Source organism: Periplaneta americana, chromosome 14, assembly GCF_040183065.1.
Source record: "Periplaneta americana isolate PAMFEO1 chromosome 14, P.americana_PAMFEO1_priV1, whole genome shotgun sequence".
NCBI lineage: Eukaryota > Metazoa > Arthropoda > Insecta > Blattodea > Blattidae > Periplaneta > Periplaneta americana.
Window position 1 is genome coordinate 156,061,800 of NC_091130.1, and position 27,835 is coordinate 156,089,634.

General features: G+C 34.0%; 1 protein-coding gene across 9 annotated transcripts in view; it reads left to right on the forward strand.

Moving 5' to 3' along the window:
* Positions 1-21,394: 21,394 nt before the first annotated feature.
* The window catches only part of Hnf4 (Hepatocyte nuclear factor 4), a 347,887-nt gene continuing 341,446 nt past the window's right edge, over positions 21,395-27,835 (forward strand). For 3 of the 9 annotated variants that reach the window (XM_069846436.1, XM_069846439.1, XM_069846437.1), the window contains exon 1: positions 21,395-21,664. In XM_069846436.1, coding sequence (XP_069702537.1) covers positions 21,559-21,664 — 106 coding nt within the window. In that variant the 5' untranslated portion in view covers positions 21,395-21,558. The remainder of the gene's footprint in view (positions 21,665-27,835) is intronic. The other 6 variants (XM_069846440.1, XM_069846444.1, XM_069846441.1 and 3 more) reach the window with 4 other exon arrangements.

Here is a 27,835-nt window from a genome sequence, read left to right on the forward strand (position 1 = left end):
GAAACGTGTGTTCAGGGTTTTGACTGGCGACAGTTCTGATAATATTGTATTTTATTTGAAGACTAGCTAACTAACTCGGCACATTCGCATTCATACAAATTTCCAGAGTCTAGACATCCAGGAAACTCATCTTCTTCAAGAAGAATTTCCCGAGAGCCCGAGAATGGAACCCAGGACCCTCAGACCTGGAAGCCAGCATATTGACTACCAGATCACGGAGGCAGTGTTCAAAATATAGTGCATAGGATTTTAACATTGTCAATAGAAACAAACAGTAGATGGCTCTGAAACATATGCATAAACAATTGAAACTCGTATCTTAGGTAATTGGCCATGTGTATTAAATTAGCAGGCCTTGTTGCAAATTCATCAGTATTCATAATGCTTTGACAACAATTTTATCAGGTTTAGGTTAGGTAATTCAAAATAATTTTGTTATAACTTGGTCTTAATAAATTTCAATTGCGTACTTTATTTCAATTTTTTTAATTAGGTTACTTTCTTCAAAAGACAATAATAAACAGCACTTTTAAAACATATTACTAAGATTATAGAAAATATTTTGTTAACTATTCCGTAAGGTACACATGTTCTAATACTTACATGTTTAGGCCTACTTTTTGTTATACGATCCCTGCTATGCAATTTTTATTTTATACATACTTAATTGTCATTTCCTTTCCAAAGACCACTAAGAACGATCAATATTATTCATGTTTGTTTTCTTGTATTTCTTCAAATAATGTTTATGTGCCATATTAATTTTCATGTGTTTTTATTTAGCCTACGTAAACAATGATCCACAATGAAGCCAAGATAAAAAAAAAATTTTTTTGTACACAATATTCATACTGTATTCACATTGATTTGTAGTGATTTATTAAAGAATGTAGAAACATGTTGAACGAATTATCCTTGCACCATAAAGCCACATGTAGTTTTGTTAATTATTCAATATTTTAAATTTTGATTATCGTATTTACAAATACGGTAAATATACTTTGTCATTATTATTATTATTATTATTATTATTATTATTATTATTATTATACACATGGTGAAGAAATGAATGAAGGTCCAGGGGGAATTACTCGAGCAACGGACCATATCATAATGGAATTAAAACCAACATAAGTAAACCACAATCTTTTGTAAATACAATTTTCGGACAAGCTGCCTTGTGCAGCAAGACGGGAACCTAGGCTGATTGTATTGTGAGAAGGAGCTCTTCTTCCAGGTCAGGATCCAGCAAATAGTCTCTTACCTCTCCAAAATAATTTTCTCCGTAATACAATTCAACGAATATAATATTTTCTTCTGTAGTGTAATAATTCATTATATGAAGAATTCCAGGTGGCAATAACAAGTAGACATTATTTTGACGTGTAACTACGTCGTTCCCCGATTGTGGGTGTGGGGGTTCGTACGGAGTTTCGGGTGCCCCAAGAAGTGAACATTTTGGAACGCTTACTGTACGGAAACTTTAAGAGCTGCGTTAATGGTTTATTTACAGTTGGATAAAAGGACAGATGCCGTCTCTTAACAATATATAAACCTATTGGACCAGATGAGTGAGGGGCGAGGGGAAGCAAGGCGAAAATTTACCTTCTTAAGGATCTCAGCGCGGCGCCGATTGTGTGAGTGTGACTTGAGATACGGAAGCGAGCAGTACCTCGCTCTGTAGCTTAAAGATAACTCTATCAGTGTATAAAAAATATCATTCACCTGCCAGTTAAATTACGACAATTAAATTAAGAGACCCAGTTCAAGAGAATAGTAATGAAATTTTCAAACATGTCCAAGAAATTCGGAGAAAAATACTTTGGCGACCGGCGAAATGCACTAAGGGGGTTGGCCGAAGGTGCAAGGATTCAGAAAATACCACATATGTAGGAATCCGAACGAGAATGAGAGTACAGGCTCCGGTTAAATGCCGCTCGAGGGAGTGGAAATTCGCTTCAGTGTTTAGTGAAATCAGAGCGACTTTAAATATAGATGGTTTGGACATGAAGTGATATTCAGATGTTTCTGTAATTCAGAATTTTTGTAGTTATTGTTTTGTTTTTCTCCTACTATTCCCCTTGTGTGAGCATACTCACACGTAGCTGTATGCAAAGATATGCAGCATAGCAGGGACAATGCAAGCATTTATCGATCTCTTTTTTTTTTTTTACAAGGCCTACTAATTTAATACACATGGCCAATTAAGTAAGATACAAGTTTCAATTGTTTATACATAGTTCTGATTTCTAACGGTCATGTCAGATTTCTATGTAGGCCTACTATATTTTGGAATCCACACTGCATATCCTATATATATTTATTTATAGTCACTTTAACTGCGAGAAATAGTTGGAAATGTGCATATTCTTGTGGGAATTAAATAAAACTTAAAATGCCGTCGATTCCTCTACTTGCAATCTATCGGAACATACTTTCTGCAGGTGCCTCATATGAAATGAAAACTGAATTTGAATACTTTACACTTCGAAGAATAATGTTCAAAATAATTTTATACCTGTGAGCAAATACGCTATGAGAAACCAAATCCAAAATTCTGTATTGAATATTGCACATATATTCCAGGTTACTAAATTAGGATACACCCAAAATAAATATCAAATAGTTTCCCATTTTTAGTTTACCGGTGTGTTCACTGAAGTTCGTACGACTAACGTGAATATTTTCAGCTGCGTTGTTTCTCAGTAGACGAGACGAGTTTAGGTCACTGTGCTAAGTAAATACATTTCAATATCTGCGATGCAACATTATATATATTTATAATCCACAACAAAGGAACAAGACGAAATTCAACGTCATACGCAGTGTCTCAAAATGCGCTCTACAGAATAAAACCAGAAAAAATGCTGAATAATGAAATTGCAAAAGTAATGTAACACTAAATTATTGCATTATTGGCAAAAAATAAAAAGTTCTAAAAAAGTATCAGGACACAAGAAATAGATGTAAGTGAAACAGAGATGTTGGGAAGTAACTGAATATTTTAGAGCTGCCTAATAAAATAAATATAGACGGATATACTTCCTACAGCAAATTGATTCATTAACACTACAGGGATATAAAAAAGAAGCTAATAGTCAATGTGTCGAAGGTTGATTATAATGATGGTGATTTGAATGAACGTCACAGTTGAAAAGAAAAATGTTGGTGGCTGGAAATAGAAATTCTTATTAAAGCAACTCCATAATTATATTATTTCATACGCGAAAATTATTGACATAGACAGTAAAATTAATGAATGAAGACAATTGCTAATAGGGACAACTAAATAGAGGCAATATTCTGATACACATTATTACAGTTCTGTAGTTTCTGTAACTATCCCTATTCTAGTATATAGTTACAGAAATTATACACCGAATTTTTCTATAGCATTGTTGCAACTAAATTTAATTTATATTCTTCAGACATCGTTAAATTTTATCACTGCAAGTTCAATAATAAAAGGATTAAATCTGATTTACTCACTATTCAGAAGAGCTACTTGCATTCTTAAGATTAGTGACCTAACTCGTCTTCTTGTAGATTGGACCATAAAAAAGAGGCGTTTGTTTACAAAACATAACCCCTTCAGAGTCATGACGTATGGACAGATAAAGAAAGGCTGCTATACACGATAATTGACATCTTTGTTAGAGGATTTCACCTGAAACTATTTCGGAAACTATTATAAATGACGGATTTATTTATTTACATTTTTTATCCGAAAGAACGTTATCTTTCATCACCTGGAATTTCACTAAAACATTTTGAATCAATCGTTATATCAAATATTTGTACGTATTTTAAGATACTGTCAACTTACAATATTACTGAAATCTAGGACATTGTGGTGGAGTCAAAAATTGTATTACAGTACATATACAACGTTTGTATTAAAAAAATTACAGAAATCAATACTGTGATTTTAAAATAAAAAAATATTATACAGGGTGGAACATAGTAGTAGTAGTAGTAGTATTTATTTATTTAACTCTGCCCCTCTACCAGGGGATTACAACTATAATATGAAGCATAAAATTACAATTAATATTAAATTTACAATTACAATTACAAGTAAAATTACAATTAGTATTAAATTCACAATTACAATTACAATAAAAATCGAAGTACGAAAAGATTACCTCACTAATGAAAGCTAGATAATTTATCATAGAAAAAGGAAGAATATTTTATATTTACTGAATTACAAATTAAACCTAGAATAACAAAATTCTATAGTGATGAAATTACTGGAAATTGAAATATTTTGTGATAGATTAAGGAAACTATTTACAAGAAATCAATTACTGACCAAGTGCCTAGTAAGTTTGCGTCTGAATTCAACTTTATTTCGACAGTCCCTGATGCTAGCAGGTAGCGAATTCCAGACTCTTGGCAGGGCTATTGTGAAAGAGGATGAGTATGAGGAGGTGCGATGGGATGGTATTGTTAGTAGTAGTACATTTATTGTAGGATGTGATTCCTTAAATTATAACGACCAAAAAAGTCTAATACCATTTTGCTCGTTTTTCCGAGGTTTCTGAAGAAATAATGCTTTTATGCCACATTTCGATCGCGAATCTTACGAATACTGCTTAAAATACGGTTTAACATCTTGTATAACAACGAAGAGAACGTTTGTTATGTTCATGTTGCAACAGTATTTTAATTAGAAAATTCACAGATAACGAATTAATCGATTGAAGAAACATTGATTGTTGAGTCACGTATAGAAGGTCTAAAAATCTGGCATCGCTGTCGAGACGACAGACGGTTTGCGTAGTACTCGCAACTGATCAGCTGTTGTGATGTTTACATTGCATTAGTGTGCAGTTGGCTGTATAGCGTACCGGTATTTTAAACAGTATTCGTAAAATTCACGATCTAAATGTCGGCATAAAAGTATTATTTCAAAAACGAGTAAAATGATATTAGGCTTTTTTGTTTGTTATATTTTAAGGAATCACATCCTACAATTAATGTACTACCTTATGTTCCACCCTGTATAAATATTGTGAGATAACACAGAAACTATACTAATGTAATATAATTGCAAGTCACATGCTTTATCCAGACGTATTACTATTGGTTTCTCAATCACATTTGTTTTTTTATAAACAATATTTTTAATTTCGCTGTCACACCAAAACAAATGCCATACGACACTCAGAAGCAAGGAGTGAAGGAAGCCTATCTGGTAACTGGAGGTGCCGTGTGTGGAGTGTTCTGTGACACCCTGTGTCGAAATTGAGCAGTGTTCCACGATTTTCCACGAAGGACATCCTAATAACTAGCATTGTTTTAAAGGTGATGCCTTCACTTTGAGACGAACTGTACGCTAATGAAGGACCACTCTTGTGATGTTCACAAGGACATAAATCGTTTCTTCTGTAGTTCAATAATTTCATATCACTCTCGTGTCACATTTACTGTTGGAACTTATATTCTGGACAATCATTTGCTACCAAGTCAGCATACAATTGAAGACCTGAATTGGCAAACATCACAAGTCCAAAATTTACCGAATTTGAATTTTTACTTGACATGTTATGTTTTACATAGGCTACCATCCTGTAAAAAATAATATCACAAATCTTACTTCAAGTCTGTGTTTTTTAATCATACAAATATTTATATCAACACTCTTATATTGCAAGTCCATGTAGTTTTATTGCTCTCCTGAAGAATTTACTTCAGTGGACTTGGGATGTTTGTGAATTTAGGTCTTCAATTTATTTTGTAATATAGTTAGTTAAACTATTTTTTATCCAAACATTATAAGCTTTCTCCAATACTCAAATATTAATTCAGTGACGTCATAAGATCCCTTGTTACTAAGTTTAAGGTCGATTTCTTATGTAGAGTATCCACCGGCCACTGAACGAATATTTCACACTTTTATCACTGCCAATGTTGCGCTATAAACCAATTTTCGGCAATCTAATGTAAAAGACTGCCTACAATTATTTGGAAAGTTTCAGAGAAAATACACAAATTCAATCTTCTAACACGATTTTTTTGTTTTTATGAATTAAGTAATTTGCTGGGAGACATCGTTAGATATAGGCCACTCTTACACTAAACCTGGAGTAATTTAAGCTTATTAATCAGATATGATTCTACTTACTGTTTTTTATATGCTCACCTGTATGTAATTTCTATTTTATACATATTTCATTGTTATTTTCCATCCAAAGATCATTAAGAACTCTGAATATTACTTAATATCGCCTATCTTTCTTCAAATAGTGTTTATATGCCATGTTAATTTTCATTTGTTTTCATAAGTTAACAATGATGCACATTGGGAGCAACATATAAGAAATTATTTCCCTACACAATCCACGCTATATTCACGTTGTTTTGAAATGATTAATCGAAGATGGTTTGCTTATTGTTTATTACACGCACATTAATTGTATGTAATTTCTATTCCATACTTTTTTCTATCCCAAGATCATTAAGAATGGTGAATATTATTCATGCTTGTTTCCTGTATTTCTTAAAATATGTGGCATGTTAGTTTTTATTTGCCGTTATTTACGTAAAAATGACGCGCCAAAATAAAAAATAATAATAATTTCGTACTCACTCCACATCCCTATATTCACATTTGTTTTTCAGTGATTTATTAAAGAATGTACCGGTGTTTAAAAGACTAATAATTTAGAAACATATTACATAAATCATCCTTGTGCCAAAAGAGAATGCTCCCTGGACCAAATTATATTGAAGAATGTACCGGTATTTAGAAGACTAATTTAGAAACATGTTACATAAATCATCCTTGTGCCAAAAGAGAGTGCTCCCTGGACCAAATTGTCGTATTTTGCAGTGGTCGTCATTACTGGCTGAAATGGGTAATAATAATATAATACAATTAGCCTATGTTGTACGTAGCAAGATCGATTATTCAATTGATAGGATATTTTATGAGGTTGTCACGACTGAGATATCTATTGTCAATTGCTTTTATTTGTCAGAAGGTCTTGACTGACGAGTATATAAGGACTGGCGCTCTTACAGGTGGAGGTCGGGGTTTGGGATGGCCCACAAGCAACAAGTTATACTAAATATGTTTAGTATTAGTGTAAAACCGGCCTATGTCTCCTATAGTGGGCGGGACATAAGTAACAGTCACCTTTTTTTCTTGTAGTGTTCAATGATTCATCTATTAATTTTTTGTTGATATACTTAACACATCCTTATCTAATCTTCTATAAGTAGAGAGTTATTTATACCATGAGTTTGTTATTATGAGGCTGTTTTGTTAGCAAACAAACACTAAAATATGTACCAAATTTTTAAGATAACTTAACCATTAAGTTTTATTTCTTTACATATTAGGAATATTGGTACAGAAATAAAATTTCAATAAAACTGAATTGATAAATAGAGTCTTCTTAATGGTATGCTGTGATGAAATAATGCTGGAAAATTTAAAAAACCCACTTTTTTGTTTTTATGCTCGCAATTATATTTGAGACTGTTTTTAAGTGATCTAGCCGTATATTCAAGTGTGGCCAAACATACGGCGCAGGAATTAGTTGAAAGAAACGTTTTTTTTATTCTGTTTTCTCAACTTTAAAATTTTAAGCAGTTTATTGAAAAAAAAAAAAAACCTCCTTGCACAACAGTTATTGTCAGATTGGTCTGATACTTCTCACAGAGGTAAATTAAATGTTTATAAATAAAATTTAATTATCATTTGTACGAAATAGTAATATTAAGTTCCTTTGGGGCATATTCATATTGCACTTAGATTAAAATATCCAGTAATGGTAAATTCATTAAATTAAAAACAAATTATTGTGATTCTCTAAATATTTTGAAAATTTTGACGCAATGAGCCTTTTTAGTGACGTCGGTATACAATATATTTTTAAAATATAATTTCAAAATTATTATTCATTGATTAAAGTTCTCGTTAACACTTTGTTAAAAACATAAAATTTACTCTGTCACACGTTAAAAGTGTTAAAATAGTTTAAAAAGGCATTTACCTTCGACAGACGGCCCGTTTCGACGCTATTTGTCGAAGGTAAATGCCTTTTTAAACTATTTTAACACTTTTAACGTGTGACAGAGTAAATTTTATGTTCAAAATTATTAGCCTTAATGGCACCAAATTTTGCACAGATGATAGAATTGTACGCCTGTTTATGTAGTTTAAATTTGACAAATTTTGGATGAAAATTGTGGAAGTTTAAAAAACCATATATGTCCCGTACTCTCTCCATAAAATATGTTGTTGTTGTTGTTGTTGTTTTCTAATGCCAGGCGTTTGACAATAAAGTCATTTGACCTCTTGCACTCCAATATTTTTCAAATATATTGTCATGGCCAGCCATTGAAGCACAGATTTTGAGGTGTTCCGAATCCATTTCTTGGTTTGAGTTGCACAATGGGCAGTTAGGGGACTGATATATTCCAATTCTATGCAGGTGTTTGGCCAAACAATCATGGCCTGTTGCCAATCTGAATGCAGCTGCAGACGATTTGCTTAGTAAATCGGGAATTAACTGTGGATTACGTTGCAGAAAATTCCGTTTTTATCCCTGAGATCGTGTTATCAAAATTGGTTTGTTGAAATCTAAGTATATAGATTTAATAAATCTTTTCACAGAGTAATACGTAGATTTAGTAACATTTCTGTAAGTAGCAGTGCTATTAAAATATTAAAATGCACATCGTCGTCATCATCATCATCATCTAATTAACAAATCACGTAGGTATATTCCTACATGTTCATTTCATTGGTTAACCTTTTCGTTGGTTGATTCACGCTTCTTCCAATTAGTCGATACTGTCAGGTGACATTCTCAAAAGGCATTGATGTCATCTTTGCATTTATTCTTCAATTTTTATCATTTACGACAAATTTATTCAGTTCTTCTCGGATTGTCTTGTTTCTTAAGTTGCATGTACACGATCAGATTTTCGTTAAATTCGGCACTTCACAAGACATTTCAAGACTTGCTAATACTTTACAGATTTTATTTTCAAATCACTTACAATACTTTAAAAGTCTCTTATTGCCTTGAAAGTAAATAAGAACGTGTCCTAATTGACCAGACTTGACAATTCTTTGAAGGAATTGACCAATAAGATTCAAAAATATATTGTGGCGCCAAGAACCACAAAAAAAAAAAAAAAAACATCGTCGTGGCCGAGAGAAGTTGTTTGCGGGTTAATTCAGTTATATAAAATAAACCCTCCGCTAGATGGTAGAAGTGTGTTATGATGAGCTGTTCTCTTGTTACCAGTTCTGCCAACTATACAATCTTCATTGAACTCTATGGTCGATTACTATAGTGAGGATCACGTAAGTGTAGTTCCTAAAAATCTATTTTGGCTGTCTCTTCAGTGTTGCCAACTAATACCAGATATCACCAAAGAGGAGTAAAATCACAATACTACGTACTGAAATAATAATAATAATAATAATAATAATAATAATAATAATAATAATAATACAGGATTAACAATAATAATGCCTTGCTTATTTACCACATCTCACTTTTATGTTGCGAGGTGTTTCCTAAATGGTTCAATAATTTATGATACAATATATTTTCCTCCTGGACTTCTCGCATATTATGTGGGTAATTAGGATTAGTATAATCTAATATTAAAATCTATTTTGTCTGGCAACATGAAATTCATTGCTTTGACTAAACAGTTTACGATTCATGAGATCTAACCTAAAAAATATATGTATTTGTTTGCATTTTCATCAGTTTCCTTTACTGCAAACCGAAATTATTGCTGCCAACATAACAGTTAGAAAATAACTGCCAGTTGTAGTATTTGTCAGTACCCGAAATTCGAAACGAAGTTGGTAGAAGAAAATTCAACCTTAGAGCTAGAAAATTACTATAATCCACTAGCATATGTAGTAATAGGGGAAAAATGGTTAGGTTTCACTCTTAGGGTATTAAGTAAGCTGATCCGCACTATAGTCAAGAAGGCTTTGTTGATTCAGTTTAATTTTTATTAAAACAGTTGCATTCCAATATATATTAAACAATCTCTGATACGTGACTATCCATAATTTCATACAGCAGAAGCTATAACATAACCTAAATAATATAAACAAGATAAATGCTAAAAAAGTTTTAATTAAGAATGATGAAATAAACATGAATCAGTTTAAAAGGTACAATTATTGAAAGTACAATGTTGGCAAACAAAGAAACAAATGCTAGGAAGGCGATAAAACAAATGCTAGGAAGATTACAAAAACAAATGCTAGGGACGTAATAAAATTGTTGGATAAGCAGCCATGATTAGTTGAAATATGTTGTTCCATATCATTTTTTGATCAAGAGTAGTATGACGTAGTAAAAGTGTAATAGACAGAAAGAAATAAATTGTAGATTTCTCTTGCTTTTAGAACATTTTTATACACTCTCTCTTGCAAGCCCAGTCCAGTTCAGTTCCTTTGCCTCTTGTAGACAATTATGATTGAATGCCGTTAATACTAACGTACAGGCAATTTAGAACTTAATTTTTTTACATCAGTATATGAATTTAAAAAGTAAATATTGTATAGTCGGTCTCCCTAATGGGCGCCCATGTGTATTCAGATGGCTGAATACGAAGCACTGTACTCCGTAGGCCTACTTGCCACAATTACGTACTTAACTTGGCAGCTATCAGTAAATTTATTGTTCAGAATGCAAGTTCCTCAACTGTCGTTACAATTGAAGTTAGTGTGACGTCATTGACCAGTGTTATAAATGTTCATGCTGTGACGTACTTAAGACTATTGTAGTCGTTGGTTTCCGTATCAAGGACAAAGGACAAGTGAAGAGTGAGTGAGCGAACTATTGCCAAAATGTGATAGTGATATATTTATGAGTTTCTAGTTCACCTGTTTCATGACAAGCATATCTTTCGTACCGTGTCTCGTGTTGTGAGCATCAGTGTATCTTTGCTGTATAGAATTATGTATTTATGTGTACTCATCTGTGTAAAGTCCATGATTGTTAGCTGAGAAATAAAACATTATCATTGTAGGAAACAAGTACTTCCGATTTTTGTACATAAATATGAAAAAACTATGTTATTCATTCATTCATCCATCCATTCAAAGTTTTCTGCCCAACGGCAGATCCTTCACTGCAATCCCAGCATTCTCCAGCTTCCCTATTTTCCGCTTTCCACTTCTCCGCATACGATTCAAATGTCTTAAGGGAAGACGCCACTGAAAATCATGAAAATGTTTCCAAATTTTTTTTTAGTTATTTCACTTATTCAGAATTTATATTTTCATACCCCAAATGGATTCAGCTCAATTCTGATTACAAATAATCGTATGTTTACACTTTATAAATTAAGGCTGGAAGGGGGCGTGGAATTTAAACAGCTGTCAAAATTGTTTTTCATCGAAGAATTCTTTTTTAAAATTTCTGATTACAAATCTAGTAACTTTTTGTTTGCTCCCTGAAGTTACTAGATGAATGTAGGGGAGGAGAATATTAATTTACATAAATATTCATTTTATTTTCAAATCCATTTTTCTTAAGAAAAATATTAATAAAATAAACTAGCAGCATTTCTCACAAAATAAATGCATAGAAACATGCAGCTACCTCATAAATACTTGCATTAAAAATTTCATCCAAATTGATTCATATTTGGCATAAGAAAGTTGGTGTTGAATCAACAAAAATGAACACAGAAAAATAGATTTGAAAGTAAAATGAATATTTATGTAAAATAATATTCTCCTCCGCTACATTCATCTAGTAACTTCAGGGAGCCAACAAAAAGTTACTAGACTTGTAATCAGAAATTTTAAAAAAGAATTCTTCGATGAAAAACAATTTTGACAGCTCTTTAAATTCCACGCCCCCTTCCAGCCTTAATTTAAAAAGTGTAAACATACGAGTATTTGTAATCAGAATTGAGCTGAATCCATTTGGGGTATGAAAATATAAATTCTGAATAAGTTTAATATATCTAAAAAAAGAAAATTGGAAAAATTTTCATGATTTTCAGTGGAGTCTTCCCTTAATGTCGTCTATCATCTGATATTTTCTTCTTTTCCGAACTCTTCTCCCGTTCACCATTTCTTCCAGCGCATCCTTCGTTATACAGTTTCTTCTCAGCCAGTGACCCAGCCAATTCCTTTTTCTCTTCCTCATCACTTTCAGCATTATTCTTTCTTTTCCCACTCTTTCCAACACAACTTCATTTCTTATTCTGTCTGTCCACTTCACACCAGCCAATTATCTCTGAAGTTGACAGTGAAAGAAGTAATAAACTTAAAAAAAACCTACAGTGTAATCAATGAACATAACCATTTATATTCATTCATAAATTTATAATAATTTTATTGTTAATATTATTTAATACAAAGATACAGGATCATTAAATGGCATTATTCAGCTATGATGTGTATTTTTGATACTTGCATTTTGCAGTCTGTTCAACCTGTGTTAATACTTCACATACTTTACAAATTGCTTCATTGGAATTTTTGCTTAAAATCTGTAGCCCCTTGAAAATATTAATTTTCTGCATTAGGTATTGTGTTGTATTGTATTATATTTATTAACATTCCATGGTATTCATACATTGCTTACAGCTAGAATATGGAACAAGTCAAAAAACTTAATACTATTTGAGGGCCATATTCATAGACATTCTTAGCGCGGGCTTCTGGTGGATGATCAGCGAACTAACGTTTTTCGTATTCATAAACCAGTGTTAGCGATATGATATGAATCCTGTACAAGTAATCACTCGATAGACGGGGCTAGTTTAGCACGCTCGTAGCGCGGGCTAGCGAAATGTCTATGCATAGCACCCTTAAAGTCTTAATTTATAGTCACAGTCTAGATGAAATATATACAGACGAGATTTACAATATAGTCTACTAGTACAACACAAAGTTTTAGTATCAATTTCATGAAGTGTTATTGAATGTCATGAATTCACCTACAGAATAGAAGGCGTGAGAAATTAGGTACTTCTTTAATTTGGCCCTAAATAATTTTATGTTTTGATTTTAATTTTTTATATCAATAGGGAGGTTATTACAAATTTTTACTGCCATATAACGCACTCCTTTTTGATAGCACGATAGATTTGCCGATGGAATATGAAAGTCATTTTTGACGTGTATTTATGCTATGAACTGTTGAATTAGTTACAAAGTTTTCACGATTACATACGAGGAAGATTATTAATGAAAAGATAATACTGTACTCTAATTATTTTATTTAATCTCGTCTTTAAGTTTACACATTATACCGGGATCACTTTTCTTTTTTCTGCATTATTGTGCAGTATGTTCTTCATATTTCTCCAAGAGGCGGCCTGAACACCTGCAGACTACTAACAGATCAGTACAGGGTGTTACAAAAGAAACATTACAGTGCTTCTATTCCTTAAGTCGCCCTGGTTGGCTCAGTTGGTATAGCGCTGGCCTTCTATGCCCGAGGTTGCGGGTTCAATCCCGGGCCAGGTCGATGGTATTTAAGTATGCGTAAATACGGCAGGCTCATGTCTGTAGATTTACTGGCATGTAAAAGAACTCGAACAAGTACAAAATTTTAATTATCTGGGTTGTGAAATATCTTATCAAAATGAAAAAGATGTGAACAAGAAAATTACCAAATTTACACAAATTCTAGGAATAATAAACAATACATTAAAAGCTAAATTAGTACAAAAATCTACAAGAATAAAAATATATAATACACTAGCATTACCCTCCCTTTTATACGGAAGCGAGATTTGGACATTAAAGAAAAAAGACCTGAACAGAATCAAAGCAATGGAAATGAAATTTTTCAGGAGAACAGCAGGATATACTCTTTTAGACCGGAAAAGGAATGAAGAAATTTTAGAACAATTAGAAGTAGAGTCAGTAGAAGAAAAAATCAGCAGATACAAATTAAATTGGCTAGATCATGTAAGAAGAATGGAAAATTCAAGAATCGCAAAAATTATGATGCAGTATAAACCTAGAGGACATCGTCGACCAGGAAGACCTTTTAGAAGACTGCTAGATGGGGCCGAAACAGGTCTACAGAGGCTTAATTCGTGAAGGATGATGATGATGATGATGATGATGTAAAAGAACTCCTGCGGGACAAAAATTCCGGCACGCTGATATAACCTCGGCAGTTGCGAGCGTCGTTAAATAAAACATATTTCAAATAATATTCCATTCCTCAATGAGGTATAGAAATTCTTGAAATTTCAGACATTAATAAGTTCATTTAAGCACAGAAACTTAATCATAAACAAAACCAAGAAAAATCTTTTAAATTCAATATTTTCTAACGTTAAAAGAAAAACAAGAGTTCAGACAAATTTGGAGGGCATTGACTCCCCATGCCCCCCCCCCATAACTCCGCCTATGAATAAGGAACACAGTCCACACCTGTGGAGTAACGGTCAGCGCGTCTGGCTGCGAAACCAGGTGGCCCGGGTTCGAATTCCGGTCGGGGCAAGTTACCTGGTTGAGGTTTTTTCCGGGGTTTTCCCTCAACCCAATACGAGCATATGCTGGGTAACTTTCGGTGCTGGACCCCGGACTCATTTCACCGGCATTATCACCTTCATATCATTCAGACGCTAAATAACCTAGATGTTGATACAGCGTCGTAAAATAACCCAATAAAAATAATAAGGAACAGCCACCGGCGTGGCTCAGTCGGTTAAGGCGCTAGTATGCCGGTCTGAAGTTGCGCGGGTTCGATCCCAGCTTGGGCTGATTACGTGGTTGGGTTTTTTCTCCGAGGTTTTCCCGAACCATAAGGTAACTGCCAAGTAATCTATAGCGAATTCTCTGCATCATCTCGCTATCACCAATCTCATCGACGTTAAATAACCTCGTAGTTGATACAGCGTTGTTAAATAACCAACTAAAAAAAATAAGGGACACTTTGCAATCTTCCCGCGACCGATTATTCTTGTAGTCACTGGCCCTCCAAATAAAAATGTTTGGACGCCCCTGCGCTATTACGTTACGGACATTCATCGACAAAAATAGTCCGATGGATTTAAGGAGCCATCGGCGTAGCTCAGGCGGTAGTGCTGATTCGGAATTGCGCATGGGAGTGGGTTCGATTCCCGCTTGGGCCGATTACCTCGTTGAATTTTTCCGACGTTTTTCCCAACTGTAAGGCGAATTCTCGGCCTTATCTTGTCAAATTCCATGTCGCTGTCACCAATTCCATCTACGCTAACTAGTCCAGTAAATAACAGCATCGTTGTAACATATATATATATATATATATACAGGGTGATTCAAAATTCGCGCGACATAGGACATCTCCGTTATTAGTAGGGAGCGGATTTTCATGAGCTAAAAATTTAAATATATTTATTTTTTATGTGCTAAAAAGTACGAAAATATTTGCTAAAATAAAAAAAATATATTTTTTTTTAAATATGACAAAAATACCTTACTTAGCTTAAAAAAAGAAGTTACTAGGTACTCACGAACCACACTTGAATGCTTGTAGTTGGCCGAGAATTGCAGTGAACAACAAAGCTCATCTTCAAATTCTCCATCACAAATGCATGCCGATTATCTCTGAACAACGACTTATACTGTGAAAACGATTTTTCTACATCACAGGACGCCAGACGTGCATATTTAAAGAGAGGAATGTCACAAACACAAACACCGTCAATTTCGCCTACAGGTACACCCTCCAATAATTGAGCAACTTTACACATTTTTTTATATCCACTGTTTTTCCCAAACACATTCTGGAATTTGTCCCTTAGTAATTGTGCTTCTGAACCTGTTAGCGAGTCTACTTTAATTTCCACGGCACGCACCTCCCTGTTTCAGACAACAGGTTTTTGGATGTTTCGAGTTTTTTTTATGGTGTCACACAAAAAGCTTAGATTTGCTAATAGGAAAGCCAAATCGTTTTTTAAATAACCATCTTTCAGTATATCTTGAAGGATATCGATTGACGAAGCCAATAACAGGGAATCACAAGAAGATATATTGCCTTACTTGATGGACATGAGCGAGAGGCGAGAGATTTGTGTAAATTAAATAATGTTCATACCCGAGCTCTTATCTGTTGTGTTTCACAAACAAAGCGTTGAATGAAATCATCTTCAGCAACAATAAACATTCCTAATTATGTGTTGCAAGATCTCTCCTCCTTGTCCATGTTAATTTATTCTCTAATAATAACACTGATATGCTGCCTAGCAGTTCTCAGAACTTGAGGCGATACTATTACGAAAATGGATCACGGATACACCACACAGCGCTTAGAAACACGAAGCAACCAAGAATTCTTAAAAAGATAACGTACTTCTGAGTGATGTAATTGATTTAGTTTTAAAATGTTTCAAAGTTCTTGTAAAAAAATTATTTAAGTAAAAGCACTCCAAGATTTATGTGTTTATAATAGATTTCCTGAAAATATGTATTTATATTTTTTGTGAAAATATGTGTTTTTATGTGAAATAAAATTCGGGTTTTAAACATGAAACTTCATTTTCGGAATTTTTAACTTTGTTAATTGTGTTTTATCACATGCAAAAATAATATTTAATTACATAGAAATCCGCTTCTTAGTTATTAGTATAAGTATAAAAAATGGTTTCAAATAAATGTTTTAGATGTTGGTACGTGTAGTGCTTGTGCAAAATTTTAAGAAAATCTTAAGAGCCATTTTTGAGAAAATTGCAACAAATATGTTAGCGTTTCAAGTAAAGTACCAGTTTGGTTAGGGAAAACGCATCCAAAACTGAGGTGTCACATCTCTGGAGGGTAAGAAACTTAAATTAGAAATGTGGTTTGGGTCGCGGGCCGTAATTAATAAATTGTGTTTTTTGTGTAGACAAGTGAGTAAGTGCTAGTTTCACCAGGGAACCGGGTAGCAACAGACAATGTACACAATTCCTGAGAGGGTGGAAATGGTTTTCATCCATGCGGGAGACCTGAGTCTACGGGAAGCAGCAGAAGAATATCACAGACGGCATCCAGATCAACCTGCCCCACATCACGGAAGCATTGGTCGTTTAATGGAACGGTTCAAGACAGCAGACAGTATCCACGACAAAAAACGTTCAGGGCGGCCTCGTACAGCAACAGGGATGCAAACGCAGCTAGTGTACTGCCCGTGTCTCACGTCCTGAACCGAGAGCTCCCTAGTGCTTATAACCACCCCTCTTAGGTCTGCTCGGAGCGGCACGTCAGTTGCAGCGTGGCGGCACGGCAGCATATTACATGTCCCGAAAACATTATCCTATGCTATTGCAGGGGTCTTTACTGTTTATAATACTGGAAACACTAGTCGTGGTTACCACTATATCTCTGATGGCGATTTCCTTAAATGTATGTACACACTAGGCCATTCTTCGTTGAGTCTGGACAACTGCTGAATTACCATAGAGCAGCATTTCTCAAAGTATGTTCCGGGGTTCAGTGAGCCCTATGTGATTTTAAATTTTATTTTATACTTTTTTACTTGGTTATTTAACGACATTGTATCAACTACTAGGTTATTTTGCACCGATGGGATTGATGATAGCGAAATAGTATTTGACGAGAGGAGGTCGGGGATTCGCCAAAGATTACCTGACATTCGCCTTACGGTTGGGGAAAACCGCGGAGAAAAAATCCAACCAGATAATCAGCCCAAGCGGGAATCGAACCCGCGCTCGAGCGCAACTCAGGATCGATTGGCAAGCGCCTTAGCCGACTGGGCTGCTCCGGTGGTTATTTTATACTTAGTGGATACTATAAAAATATATAAATGTTACGAAAATATGAATCAGTAATAACATGAAACCACAGATAATAATAATAATAATAATAATAATAATAATAATAATAATAATAATAATAATAATAATAATAACATTAATCCAAGAATATTCGTAATAATAATATGTTTAATGAACATCTAAAACGGAAAATACCCATAATACTTATCACTTTCATGACTGGATTCTCTGCGTATGTGTCCACTAAAACAAAATATCGAAAAGACAAAATGCAGAAGTACAGTAAAATGCAGTAGTACCAGATGCAGGCTTAAAAAGCAAACACATTCGCCCCACTGAACAGAATTATTGAGATACTAGCTTTCACTTGTCTGTTAATTATTAAATACTAATCAAATATTACAAGGATTCTGCAATTACACTTTAGATTAAAAGGGGTCTCGCGGTGGAAAAAGTTTGAGAAACACTGCCATTGTAGAAAGAGTTCACGGATGTGTACACATGACAACCATAATCGCGGTTAGGTCGATAATCTCGAGTAGAGACTGTAGTGTACCACTGGTATTAGTGTTTAGTTACAGGAATTGATGAGAACATAATCTGTTTTGTGAGGGGACAGCCTATACATTCGCTTGTCAATGGCTGATCTTGCTCCATAGCTGACGAAAGGAATCCTGAAAAGGCCGATGTGTTGAACGTAGGGTAGTAGGCACATGCGGTACCTAGCACCTCCTACTCCCCCCCTCTGCTTCTCGCCCCGCAAAGAAACAGCTCAGGAAGTGGTAGTCAGTCCATCACAACCAGGGAAGTGGCGCAAGAATGTGGCACCAGTCAAGCATCCGTGTCCAGGATACTATCCGTCAATCATTTCCATCCCTATCGTATGCACTTTGTGCAGGAACTGCATGGGGATGACACAGATATGCGGGTGCAATTCGGTGAGTGGTTTCTTGAACGACGAACGCACCAGCCAAACCTTCAAGCTGATATTTGTTGGAGCGATGAGGCCTATTTCCATTCGAACGGAACAGTGAATCGACATAACGCTGTGTACTGGACAACCGAGAACCCCCACATAGCTATAGAGGCTCATAATCAGTTTGACCCAAGATTAAATGTGTGGTGTGGCATACATGGGGATGTTGTCATCGGTACCGTGGTTCTGAACAACAAGCTTACTGCTCCACTGTACAGATAGAATCTCGAGGCTGCCCTACTTGGATGATCTGCCCCTGGAAGGATGGAACACCACCGCATTTCAGATTGACAGTTCGCGAATTGCTGAATGAAGTTATTCCTGGGCGTTGGATCGGTTGTAGGGATCCAGTGGAATGGCCGCCAAAGTCGCCAGATTTAACGCCACTTGACTTTTTTATCTGGGGACATCTCAAGTGTGTAGTTTACAGCAACAGACCCCAAAAACTGGATAAACTGCAGGAAAATATCAGGAGAGAATGTGCACAAATAACACCTGCAGTGTTACATAATGTGCGGAGCACTTACCTCAACCGTGTATGGATGTGCCGTCAACAAAATGGCCACCGATTTGAACACTTACTCCATTAGTGTGCCTGTGGAACAATTACACAGGTCGTGAAAGTTCAATTGCTAAAATGTTTCAGTTTGCCATTGTGACTCTCAACTTACTCATTTGTCTACACAAAAAACACAATTTATTAATTACGGCGCGCGACCCAAACCACATTTCTAATTTAAGTTTCGTACCCTCCAGAGATGTGACACCTCAGTTTCGGATGCGTTTTCCCTAACCAAACTGGTACATTACTTGAAACGCTAACATGTTTGTTGCAATTTTCTCAAAAATGGCTCTTACGATTTTCTTAAAATTTTGCACATGAACTACACGTACCAACATCTAAAACATTTATTTGAAACTATTTTTTGTACTTACACTAATAACGGAGATGTCCTATGTCGCGCGACTTTTGAATCACCCTGTATATAATTTGAACTGGTAATGGAAATTACGAGAAAACGGCTGAACGGATTTTAATAAATGATCCCTCTTTTTGAAGCTTAGAACCCAAAGTTTTTCAGAAAAATAGCAGTTTTCAGTGAAATATCAAACATTATTTTCCAATTTTCAAAAATCCATCTTCCTTCAGTTTTGAGAACTAATAAGCATTTCAGCACGGCCGTGATTTCAGAATAAAACAAAACACACACTACAATAAACAATAGTTATTACACGAAGGTCATGACCTGCAGGATTGCTGACATATTTAGAATTAAAATTGAATTGGTTATTAAAAACTTCAAGACTTACTACAAATAATTTACAGGTCTGATTCTGCGGTGTGTAATTTTCTGAGTACAGCTGTGTATTGGATATTGAAATCTACAAAATTTGAAGTAGTTTGATGACATTATTACCATTAGAAATAAAATTTCATTACAGTCAATGCCATATGTGACTATTTTTCTTTAATTATACATATGAATGCTATACTGGTGATATGAAAGTGAAATGTTTTGGGGTTATTTAAGTAAATATAGAGAATGTGTTAAATTAGATCTTCATTTCTATAATTTACTGAGTGGCGGCTTTATAGTATATATAACTACAAAACTTATCTAAGATAATAATATTATTAAAAATCAAATGTTTTTATAGTTATTAATCAAGTGGGGTTGGGTCTTTTTCATATACTTAATGGCGGTGTGGTGTAGATACTTATATGCGTCATTCTCTTCAGTATTGGCTCGAGAGAGCGTAAAAATTACAGTTGCTAAGGAAAGACCAAAAGGTATTACTTACTGAAAAAATAAGAAACCTACAAAATTATATAGTCTCCCGATCATTTCAGCAAGATCTCTTAGCAGGATAAAATGATTTTACCCTCTGTATTTAAAGTTCTACATGCAGCAGCTATACCAAGATGCTATGTCTTACTGTTCGAAAGCATAGCAAGCCTGACTTTTACAATGCACAATGACCTGAAATAGTTATGCTTTACTTCCACATAAAAACCCACTGATCGCCCTGACATTGTTACTTGCGTTTTCGTGATGAAACTCAAGATACATAGGATACATAGGTTCAAGAAAGAGTATTTGGCATAAAAACCATTCAGTGGGAGTATGTTTCATTATTATGGAAACAAATAACTTTCAAAACATCTGGTATTTTTCATTGAAAATAAATCTGAAGAATTTTTATTTCAACGTCTAATGAACTTAGTTTGCAGCATTTGCTGCACAAGCTACCAGTTATTATTTATATATTATACCAGTATAGAATTGATAAGTTGGCAGCATTTTCAGATTTCGTGTTTTAGATAACCGCCGACAAATACTTGCACACTAAACTTATCCCGTCATACATGCTGTCAGGCCACGTGGATGTTTTATTAACACTGTTAACACACACTCGCGTTGCTTTTGTTTGACAAATGACTTGCAAAACTTGAACGTATGAAGTGTTTGCCACTTTTTTCCCGTACTAAACACCAGGCCTGAGGCAAGAGACTCTTCTGTCTCCAATACAGGCGTTCTCAATTTCATTTCCATATCGGCGAAGCGGCAGGAAAGCTTCCTTGGAGATCCTTTTAAAATAATAAACGGAAAAAAAAAAAAAAGAAGTCGTGATGCTCCGTGTTTGATTACCCTACTTGTCTGCTTGGTAAGTGATATTCTGATAAGAGAGTGCGCGCGCAGAAGACGCTAGTAACGCGATAATGAGCTAGGTGTCTCTTGCGTCGGAGCAGTATTCTTGCTCTTTGTCCGAGCTAGTGGTTGGACGGAGCTAGGAACGGGCTGAATGTGGCGGCAAGGTTTTGAACAGGCGACTGGCAGGTGACCTTTGACCTGATGAATGAGCAACACCAGGTGATGCTGTCGAGCGTCGTGGTGAGCCCTGGGCAGCTCCAAGGGGCCTCCGTCATCGTGCAGAATGCGGCCGTGCAAGGCCATTCAGGTAGGCCCTTCAGCTCTATCATGGCGTCCACACACATAACAATCCAGGATTTCTGTGCCTAAATACACGTGACTAGGACAAACATGTGATTGTGGACAAACAGTTTACACATTTACGTGTTGTTTTATGAGTTTAATTGGGCATCAAAGGTAAATCGCGACAATGTCTTTAGAAATCCGCTAAGAGCATCCTTCGAAAGATAAATCTGTAGCCTACAGATGTTAATGATCGTTAACGTCTAGATTATAAAACTAGGACAAACTATTCTCTGTATTTTTAATCTTGAAATTTAAATTTCTCTTACGTAATACTGCCCGAAAAATACAAATAAGAGAATTTAAGGGGAGAAGATGGTATTTTTTAAACCCTTTTTTCCTATTTGGTGTAAAATATTAATTTTTTTGTATGTAGAGAGCTCATAGCTGTGGCATCTCAATCAAATAAAAATATTTTGAAAAAAAAAAAAAATTGGGGGCCCAAATTTGAAAAAAAAAAATACCCAATGCAGGATTGTACTAAAACCGATATATCTATTGCCCCTACTATTATATATTGCCCTTCAAGAATTTCGTTATTCGTTAGTTTTAAGTCATTACTTGTGTTAATATTTCAATTATTGTACTTGTTCCTGAATCACGTATGTAACTTGTAACCGTAGATCATTGCTTGTAATATCCTTTTATTACTCTTAACTGTTCCATTGTTCATGAATTAAGTATTAATTTGAAAGTGAAAGTCAAACTTTGTTATATTAATGTATTATTGATTATCTTTTTAAGGTCGTGTATTTACTCTGAAACGGTTAGACATTCTTGTATACCTTTTACATTGATTATTCCTCAAACATCTCATTAATCTTTAACAGGATCCATTCTTTCATTTCTAGATAATTCATGTGAATTGTAACTGTGACCACAATTTTGTATTATAATTTTACTATAGTTTTTTGGTTATAAAATATGTATTTTGATGCCAACTATAACCCTAATATACCTCAGGGTGAAATAGGGTTTATTAAATTGGATAATAATAATAAATATAGATTCAAATAGTTTTTTGCAATGTATTTCCAAAAGCATGTTCTACAAACTGTCTGCAACAGAATTTTGATATTAAACAATTAAAATTTAGTAACAATTTTCTGATTTCCTTTCTTGCAAACAAACGGACGTATTTTTAAAATGAAATCAATTAACAAAATTCTGTTACAGAGAAAAGTTTTCTAATAGTCTAAAGAATGTGTGTTCTAAATTTCATGCATGTATCTTTAATAGTTCAGAAATTATATCCATTTTTGTCTGGCAATGTAGCAAAAAAATGAAGTCACTGGAAACCGATAAAAGGGGGCGTGTGATTTAAACATCCATAGCGCAGGAAGTTTAAAAATGACACCTCAACATCCAATAAGGGCACAAATACCCACAAAATGTTATGCAATACGTTCCACACATATTAAAGGGTATTTTAAAGAAAAAAAAAATTGAAAATATAATTTACCTGAAACAACAATAAAAGTGGGCGAGTGATTTAAAAATCCATAACGCAGGAAGTTTAAAAATGGCGACTCAACATCCGATAAGGGCACAAATACCCACAAAATGTTATGCAATGCATTCCACACATATCAAAGGTATTTTAAGGAAAAAAATTTTGAAAATATAATTTACCGGAAACAACAATAAAAGTGGGCGAGTGATTTAAAAATCCATAACGCAGGAAGTTTAAAAATGGCGACTCAACATCCGATAAGGGCACAAATACCCACAAAATGTTATGCTATGCATTCCACACATGCCACAGGGTATTTTAAAGATTTTTTTTTTTTTGAAAATTTACTCATTTTTCACCAAAAAATACCATCCTCTCCCCTTAATAGGACTTTGATTTGGGGGTGAAACCTTACAACTCTTAAAGCAGTATTTGAAACATATAATGTGCGTTTATTTATATTATCTATATATGTTTATTCATTTATGAGGACTAAGCTGTTTATTACAACTATTTTTAGTATTTAAAATTATTGTACAGTCTTGCAGGCACATTTTAACTGAAGAAACATAAAGTTTACCTTTGGGAATATCTGCGCATATTTAGTTGTTGGTGTCATTAAGGGGAAATAAACTGTCATATCAGGTAATGCGCCAATTTTAAATTTGCTTGTTTAACGACGCATTAACTCTAAAACTACTGAAATGTTTACAGAATTAAGATACAAGGTTTCTAAGTAAAGTGACAAAGATTTATCAAGAAATATACAGACGTGGACAAATTATTAACAAAATTGACGATTTTTATGATAATTCTGTTTACAAAATTTGACTTTTCAATTTAATCTACAGTTGACAATTTTTCATATTTCCATCACTACAGTAGATAGAAATATGCAAAAATGTCAACTGTAGTTTAAATTGAAGAGTCAAGTTTTGTAAAAATATATAATAAAAATCTTCAATTTAGCTAATAATTTATAAATTAGCAAAAATTTCAACTGCATTGAAGAGCCAAATTTTGTAAAAATATAAAACAAAAATCTTCAGTTTTGCTAATAATTTGGAAATATCCAAAATGTCAACTGTATTCCAAATTGAAAAATCGAATTTTGTAAAAATATACAATAAAAATCTTCAGTTTTGCTAATAATTTGGAAATATCCAAAATGTCAACTGTATTCCAAATTGAAAAATCGAATTTTGTAAAAATATACAATAAAAACCTTCAGTTTTGCTAATAATTTGGAAATATCCAAAATGTCAACTGTATTCCAAATTGAAAAATCGAATTTTGTAAAAATATACAATAAAAACCTTCAGTTTTGCTAATAATTTGGAAATATCCAAAATGTCAACTGTATTCCAAATTGAAAAATCGAATTTTGTAAAAATATACAATAAAAACCTTCAGTTTTGCTAATAATTTGGAAATATCCAAAATGTCAACTGTATTCCAAATTGAAAAATCGAATTTTGTAAAAATATACAATAAAAACCTTCAGTTTTGCTAATAATTTGGAAATATCCAAAATGTCAACTGTATTCCAAATTGAAAAATCGAATTTTGTAAAAATATACAATAAAAACCTTCAGTTTTGCTAATAATTTGGAAATATCCAAAATGTCAACTGTATTCCAAGTTGAAAAATCGAATTTTGTAAAAATATACAATAAAAACCTTCAGTTTTGCTAATAATTTGCAAATATGCAAAAATATCAAATGTAGTCCAAATTGAAGAGTTAAATTTTGAAAAATATACAATACAAATCTTCAACTTGGCTAATAATTTGGAAATACACAAAAATGTCAACTGTAGTCTAAATTAAAGAATCATATTTTGTAAAAATATATAATAAAAATCTTCAATTTTGCTAATAATTTGTCCACGTCTGTAAGTTAGAAGAAAAGATATGAATTTTTAAAATAATGTTAATCGTTTATTTTGTATGCAAATGCCCCATTTTCTCAGAAACTATGAATCATAAAGACATTTCACTAGCCCGCGCTACGAGCGTGCTAAACTAGCCCCGGATATCGACTGATTACTTGTACAGGATTCATATCATATCACATCGCTAACACTGGTTTATGAATACGAAAAACGCTAGTTCGCTGATCATCCACCGGGAGCCCGCGTTAAGAATGTCTATGAATACGGCCCAAAAGGATTAAATTTAAAAAACGTGTTGACAACACATTAGGAAAGACATTAAGTGGTGTACGTCTATTAGTTTGATCAGAAAAATAAATATTTTAGATAAAAAACAAGAAAATAAAATCAACATATTCACAGCTGTGGAGTAACGGTTAGCCAGTCTGACCGTGGAACGAGCGCGCTCAGATTGAAATCCTGATTGGGACAAGTTATCTGATTGAGGTTTCTTTCGGAGTTTTCCCTCAACCCATTGATAGCAAGTGCTGGTAACTTTCGGTGCTTGACTCTGGACTCATCTCACTGGCATTATGACTAGGGCCCGGATGTTTAGTTATTTATAACAGATAAAATAGGCAGGCAAAAAAGGCAATAAAAACGTAAAAAAAGGCACAATAATCTTTGAAAAAGGCATTATAAATTTTAAGAAGGTATAATATATTTTAGCAATAAATTTAAATTATATCAACATAACTTACATATTTACTTCGTACGTGATACATGTTGACTTATAAAATACTTTTTTTTTCGTGATTAACTGTCTTTTCACAAACCTTACATAACAAAACTGTTCCATCGGTTGAAAACACATGGGCACCAAATTCACTAACGTAAGCATGAAGTTTACTTTGCAATGGTTTACTGAATTTAGGCATTCTAGCTAATCGATCTTATACCTTCTGTCACCCGACAATAACTGAATGTTCCTCACTCAAACTTCGTTCTCCTACAATAATAAACACGTGTAGCACAAAATTGTAACGGTAAGATTTGAAAATATGAAAGCAAACAATGAGGAAGGCTACGTAACAACTTCTATGAGAACGGGCTTAATATTTAAAATTTTAAAGCTGATTGTTGGTATCGTGAAGACATGACAATATTATATTTGTAACTGTGGATTGTCGATCATTATTCATATTACGCAAATAGAATTAAAGCACGATTATTAGCAGATTAAGCACTGAAATAAATTACTTTTATTTACTATTTTAGTAAAGTTAGTCATTGTTTCAAATATTTAAATTGCATACACATTACATTACAATTTTTTTTTTTTTTTTTTAATTTATTTATTTTATGTCGCTTTAACTTAGGAAGTCATATCGCGACAATACATACATAAACAATTCTTACAGTTTACATTAGTTTACTGTATTACAATAATCATTTAGATACATTTGTAAATGTCGATAGCTTTCAGAAATTTAATTAAGTTTGAACTGAATGATGGGTTGTTTAGAACTGTTGATAAGTCTTTTGGTATATGGAATTGATCTCGATGAAGGTGATATAGTGGACATTCAGAAATTAAATGTCGTACAGAGATCCTAATGTGGCAATTGGTGCATGTTGGAGGAGGAGTTCTGTCTAGAAGATAAGAATGTGTAATTCTGGTGTGGCCAACTCGTAATCTGGTGATTATTACTTGGTCTTGACGTTTAAAATTCTGTAGTGGATATTTCATTCTGCAATGCTGTACTATTTCGTGAAGTTTGCTGGATGATGACTCTGTCCATGATGTTTGCCAATGGTTGTGCAGTTTTCTGGTTATGTATTTAATGGCGTCTGTATGAGGAATAGATGTGAAAAAATGTAATGGAAGTCTTGTAGCTTCTTTTGCTGCGGCATCTACAGTTTCATTTCCAGGAATGCCCTGATGAGAAGGGATCCATATTAGAGTTATTTTTCGTCCTTGTTTCATCAAGTCAGTGAGGAGCTGATGGATTTCTTGAATTAGTGCGTTTGTAGAGAATATATCTTGAAGAGCTTGTAAACTTGATTGAGAATCAGTGTGAAGAAGATAAGATTTATCAGTCTCTGTTTCCAGAATATATTCTAAAGCTTTTTTGATGGCGTATAACTCGCATGTGAAAACTGAATAAAGAGATGGCAATGTGTGCAACATCGTGTGGTCAGGGTAAACTACAGCACATCCACATCCTTGGTTAGTCTGCGATCCATCTGTGTATATGTGACGGTAATTACGGTACTGATCCCATTGTTCTCTGCAAAATTGTTGATACGTAATATTGTTCGTTTCGATTTTAATATGATATGTTAGATCCAGATTTATTTCAGGTAACATGATTCTCCAAGGTGGATGGGCAGTGTTTTTATTTCTTTGAGAAATGGAAGGGATTGACATATTCATTTCGTTAAAGTATTGTTTCAGTCTAGAAGAAAAGGGTGCTGAATGTATTTGTTGTTTATCATGATGTTCAGAGAATATATATGAGTTCATGTTAGATCTAGATGAAGCTGCGATTTTTAGAGCATAGGAAATGCTCAGTTGTTTTCTTCGAATATCAAGAGGCAGTTCATCTGCTTCCATTTGTAAACTGGCTATTGGACTTGTTCGGAATGCACCCAATGCGATCCGAAGTGCTGAGTTTTGTATTACATTAAGTTTTTGTAAAGAGGATGATTTTGCTGAGTTGTACACGATACAGCCATAATCGAGTTTAGAACGAATGAGGATTCTGTAAGTGCACATTAAGACTTTATAGTCTGCGCCCCAGTTTCTC